The sequence below is a fragment of the Bidens hawaiensis genome, unplaced genomic scaffold (assembly GCF_021521415.1).
Source record: "Bidens hawaiensis isolate Kalapana, Puna unplaced genomic scaffold, B.hawaiensis_p1.1 tig00049795_1, whole genome shotgun sequence".
In the NCBI taxonomy this organism is placed as follows: domain Eukaryota; kingdom Viridiplantae; phylum Streptophyta; class Magnoliopsida; order Asterales; family Asteraceae; genus Bidens; species Bidens hawaiensis.
Genome location: NW_027498913.1, coordinates 1 through 5,958, shown reverse-complemented (window position 1 = coordinate 5,958; position 5,958 = coordinate 1). Strand labels below are relative to the sequence as shown.

The 5,958-nt window shown below is 36.2% G+C and overlaps 1 protein-coding gene across 1 annotated transcript; it reads left to right on the top strand.

Moving 5' to 3' along the window:
• Positions 1 to 2,148: 2,148 nt before the first annotated feature.
• LOC143598208 (uncharacterized) lies at positions 2,149 to 5,448 on the top strand. The gene is made up of 5 exons (XM_077076487.1): positions 2,149 to 2,533; positions 3,119 to 3,432; positions 4,218 to 4,405; positions 4,497 to 4,632; positions 5,053 to 5,448. The coding sequence occupies exons 1-5, from the start codon at positions 2,149 to 2,151 to the stop codon at positions 5,446 to 5,448; spliced, it is 1,419 nt and encodes a 472-aa protein (XP_076932602.1).
• The last annotated feature ends 510 nt before the right edge of the window (positions 5,449 to 5,958 follow it).

The following is a 5,958-nucleotide window of genomic DNA, read 5'->3' as shown; positions in this document are numbered from 1 at the left end:
TATTTTGAAATATGTAGTAAAATGATATGTTAATATTTATATTTATAAAAATATAGATATTATATAAATATAGTGTAAAAGGAAAGTGAATATTATTGATTTATTACATATATTTAGTTTTGGAGGGAAAAAAATTGGAGAATTAACCAAAACATGACAAGTGTTCACATTTATTTTACTTTATTAGAATAGGTAGATATTTAATTAAAAATAATTATTTAGGAGTTTTTAAGTTTTCTCCCTAAAGATTAGTTTTCTCTTGATCCTCTCCCTATATATATATACATATTTATTATACACACACATACACATATATATATATATGACGTTTGAAATATTTTTCACCTGTATGTAACACGGACGACTATCCTAGTTAATTCTATATGGTTAGGGACTGATAATCTAAAAGCCTAAATCTAGCATATCTTTCTCAATTTAAATGAATAAATTCCAATGCTAACAGAGAGAGATGAATTTAGTCCCCGTCATAAGGAATTTACAAAGAAAGTTAATGTTTTTTTAATTAAATAGAAAATTAATTTGACCCCACAATCACATGATCGTTAGCCCCATAAAAATTGGATCCCTCCAAAATCTTTTCATTTTCATTTTCATTTTCATTTTCCGAGGTGACATGCTTATTTACTGTATAAATATTATCGGTTGTGTGTGTATATATCGACCTTTATTGATTTTAAGGGTTAAGTATTTTGCACCCTTATTGTGAATGGGGGATGCATTTTGCAACCTCATTTTGAATTGGAATGTGAGCCTCATACACCATCTCTATGTGTCTATACGGCTCGTATAGGTCTATATGGCTGTATAGGTTACGCATGACTGACAAGGGGGTAAAAAAAACAGCTTTTTTCAACCTATGCGACCGTATAGACCTATACGAGCCGTATAGGTGTAATGGCTCATATTGCTAGATGACACACCATAAAACCTATACGGTCGTATAGGACTATACGACCGTTTAGAAAACTTTTGCCAAATGTTTGGGGTAAACTTTTGATTATTGTGTATAGACTATTATAAAATGTAACATAATATAATCTTAAACGAATGTTTTCGGGATACAACTACAAATTATTTAGCTGAGTACGTTATGTAAATGTTAATAGCCAATTTATTCTATTCTAAAATATCGTATTTAGCCAAGTATGTCATGTATTTAATACATTAAAATGTAAGATATTAACGTATTAATATTTAAAATTGTTTCCAAAAAATTGTCTATACGCCCGTATATGTCTATACGGCCATATTAACGCATTAATATTTAAACTTGTGTCCAAAAAACTGTATGTACGCCCGTATAGCCCTGTACGACCCATATAGGGCTAGACGAGGCATTACAAACAATGGTCGACAAGCTCCAACACAAAATGACATGATTCAGTTGCTATACGACCGTCTAGCCCTTTACGAGTCGTATAGAAAAAAAAATGGTGTGTGAGGATCCCAGTGGTGTGGGAGGATCCTAAGCCTTTGAATTTAAGCCTCCAAAGTCGGCACCATCGCGAATTTGTCTCCTCTACCTTTAATCCACTAAAACATACCCCACCACTCCCGCACCCCACCCCTATTTTGGGATTCTATCTCTACTAAACCCTAGAACCTATCCTCATTTTTAATTTAAATATTCGTGATCAACATTGACGGAGGATGATCAAGACCATGGATCTTTGATTCGGCAAATAGAATCGAGCAGATTGGTAGCTTTCTTACTTCAAAGTTCAAGCTGATGCTTGGTGTGATGCCGATTTTGGTGGTGGATCATATCCTCAAAATAGGCTACACTAGTTTATAGCACAGTTTCAAGGTAAATTTTAAATCAGTGTACTCGTATCTTTTTGTTAATCAAAAGCTTTAAAATATGAGTTTAAAACCAAAGTGTTTAATAGGTGTGACTTCAAAAGGATTATTAAAATTCATTTGGGACATGAAAATAAGAATTTGATTTGATTTGATTTGATCAAAGTAAAACACATGTCCAACTCAAAGTAAGAATCTCCGTATGAGTGACAGACAGGACGGCAAAACTTGAGCAACACTCTGTCGCAAATCCCTTCCTTAGTCCTTTACTCCACCCACCCATTCCATTCCATTCCATTTCCTTTTCATTCTGTAACAAATAAGCCCATGTCCGTAATCTGCGGCGCCGAATGCTTCCTGGCCGTCGGCTGCCTCCGGTGGCTCTGGAAACGCTGCACCTACGTCGGCGCCGACGACAGCGCCACCTGGCCTCCCGCCACCGCCGACGAGTTCGAATCCGTCCCCCACCTCTGCCGCATCATCCTCGCCGTCTACGAAGAAGACCTCCAACGTCCTAAATTCCCGCCTGTTGGTGGCTACCGCTTAAACCCTAGCTTCGTTGTGAAGCGTGTCACCTATCAGCAAACCCTGGGCCGAGCTCCACCTCACCTTATCTACCTCGATCATCATCGCCGAGAGATCATCTTGGCCATTCGAGGCCTTAATTTGAAGAAGGAGAGTGATTACAAGCTCTTGTTGAACAATCGCTTAGGTATTATTAGCTTCTAATTCATCAATACACGACTTTTTTCTGATTGCATCTATAAAGTTTCGGGTCGGGTTATCCGGGTTTTTGCCAACAGCCAACCCATTTAAATTCGGGTTGTTTGGCTTTCGGGTTTAAATGTAAATTGGAAAAAATGAATGTTTTATTCTCAAAATATCATTTTGCTACTAAATGAATATCATAAAAATTCAAACATCATATGATATAATAACGGTCGATGGTCCGAAAACAAATTATAAAACATAATATATTAAATACAAAAGACTCCAAACCAACACACATGTATAAAGAAAATACAATAAATGTTTGGATGGTTTTCGGGTTTATCGGGTTTTTTGTTGAGAAAAACTGACCAAATAGCCGAACCTTTTTAACAGTCGGGTTGGTGGGGTTCGGGTTATTCTGGTTATGTTCGGTTGAAAAACACACCCCTACTTGCAATAATTCCGGACTGTATTCACAAGTCGGTGAAGTTGGTTTAGTTTCTAATTGGTCAATAGGGAGTTACTTAACGAGTTTTTGAGTCCGTTTTGCGAATAATAAAGTGTTTATTGATGTTGTGCCTTGAAGGCATGCAGAAGTTTGACGGCGGGTATGTGCATCATGGGTTATTGAAGTCGGCAATTTGGTTGTTAAATGAGGAGTCAGAAAATTTGAAGAAGTTGTGGTTGGAGAATGGGTCGTGTTATAAAATGGTGTTTGTAGGGCATTCTCTTGGGTCTGGTGTGGCAGCGTTGATGACAGTGATAGTGGTGAATCATAGGGATCGGCTTGGTGGGATTCCAAGGGAGTTGGTAAGGTGTTTTGCACTTGCTCCAGCGAGGTGTATGTCGCTTAATTTGGCCGTTAAGTATGCAGATGTTATATATTCAGTTGTTTTGCAGGTAAATCATTCATTAAAAAACTCATAATCATGATCAGTTTAGGAATATATGATCATTTAGTATTTTCGTATGGATTTTTTAATTTGCATTTTATGTTATTTGGATTACTCCAGGGCAGCCTAGGGGTGGGCATCGATTGTTTTTGGGCACAAGCCGAACCAATAACCAAAAATTTGGTTTCCCGGTATCTAAAATATTGTTTGGTTTTTCTGGTTTTCGGCTTTCACAGTTTCGGTTTTGTCATTTAGGATGAAAAATAATGGGCCCAATATAATGAATTTGGGTCTGAAACAATGGCCTTAAACTTTTTTGTTAATTAATATTGAGTTGATTATTACACATTTGGGTCTAAAATTTTTGGGTTACATCTTTCATCATCGTCATCGTCATCGTCATCGTCATCGTCATCGTCATCGTCATCGTCTAAAAATTATAATTCCACAAATTCAATAACAAGGTTCGGTTATTAAAGCCATTTCGGTTTTTGTGGTTCGTTTCCAATACATGAAAAACCGAAACTAAACCGGAAATTCGGTTTTTAACAAAAGCATAAACCAGCCCATCGATTTTGGGTTTTGGTCAGTTATTTTGTGTAGTTAATGTTGATATTTTCGGTTACGGGGTATGTGCATGCCCTTGCCTTAGACCCTACCAATAGCACAGATTTTAATCGATGTGCTTGTTTTATTTTGTAAAAAATAAAGACATGGTGGAATCAATATCCTACATCCAGCCATGAAGGTGGTAATTTTGTGATTATAATTGTTAAATTGAACAAATTACAGGATGATTTCTTACCAAGAACTGCGACCCCGTTGGAAGACATATTCAAATCAATTTTCTGCTTGCCCTGTTTAATCTTTCTGGTGTGCTTGAGGGATACGTTCATACCAGAAGGAAGAAAACTAAGAGACCCAAGAAGATTATACGCACCGGGCCGAATTTACCATATAGTGGAAAGAAAATTTTGCAGGTGTAGTCTTACTCATCAACACTTGTATATTATATATATATGGGAAATTTCTTTAAATTTATTTATTTACATATTGAATTTTTGTAAACAGATGTGGAAGATACCCTCCAGAGGTGAGAACTGCAATTCCCGTTGATGGTAGATTTGAACATATTGTTCTGTCATCTCATGCTACAGCTGATCATGCAATTATTTGGATTCATAGAGAAGCAGAAAAAGCTTTAAATGTAAGTTTATTCATACCAAGTCGTCTCAGTACCAGTAATATGTTGAGAACTACGAGAATCGTGTAATACACCTGTACATAATGCATAAAAGATAACCCAAAGCAGTGGGGTGGAGAAACATACATAACTGTCTTGTGGATCACATTCAGAGCAATATGCGCAAATGTGCTATGCAGTTCTTGACATATTATTGGATTTGGCGCTCGTAACAGTATTTCGTTACATGATCTTCCTTTGTTGTTTTGAGCGCATTTAAGATATTCCAATTATAATTAAAAATTAGATAACAAAAATTGTAGTTGATGAAGGAAAAATGAGAATTGCATAATACATTTTGTATATTTCGCATAAAAGATAATTAGAAGTGGCAGGGGACAGATAAAAGACTGTTACATATCTTTTCATAAACAAAAAATGTAGTTACTGAAGGAGAAGGAGAAGAGTGCAGAAACAATGACAACAGCACCAAAGGTACAAAAATTTGATCGGAAGCAGTCAATAGAGAAAGAACACAGGGATGCTTTAGAACGAGCTGTGAGCCTCAACATACCACATGCTGTCAACACCAACGAGAATGAAGACGACGAAAATGAACCTCGAGAGTCCACATCAGCATCCAGTGATAGTGAAGACAAATCGGCTGCTGAGAAGCTGGCATCAGAACATAAAGATCATGGCAACATACATGAGATCAGGAACAACTCGACTACAAAATCAGGGCGAACTAACTGGGATGATTTGGTTGAGAGACTGTTTGAAAGGAGTGATTCTGGTAAGCTAAAAGCAAGAAAAGATATAAGCATAGGTGAGACATGATGTGATCTTGATCTTTTGGTTGGCTAATTTGAGGTTGTTGGTTGTTGTTCAGTGTGTGCATACGCGTAGATTGTTTGCTAACATTTTTTGAGCATTTAAAATCTTCACACATGTAAGTGTTGGGTGCAAGTAATGAAAAAGGTGTTTTCTTTGGGTTTTAATTACAAAGGTATTGTTTATAAGGGGGCACCATCTTTTATTTTTAACGCAAGATATCAAACAAATGTAATTAGTAACAAAAGTAATAGATATTTAGGGTCTTTTATAAAAGGAGAAAAAAATAAATGTTATTTTATAAAAGGAGGTAAAAATAAAAAAGATGAAAATAATAAATACTAAAAAAAAAATATAGAATAGCTAAAAGAAACGGAAAAAATAAAAAAGAGAAATTTCCCCCATGTGATCCGATGACATAACCCTAGGGGGCGTAGTGGTAGGCCGTAAGGGTACTACGTATTAGAATTGAATACGGGTAGGGGTGTTCAAAATGCCTGCCGACCTGAACCTGAA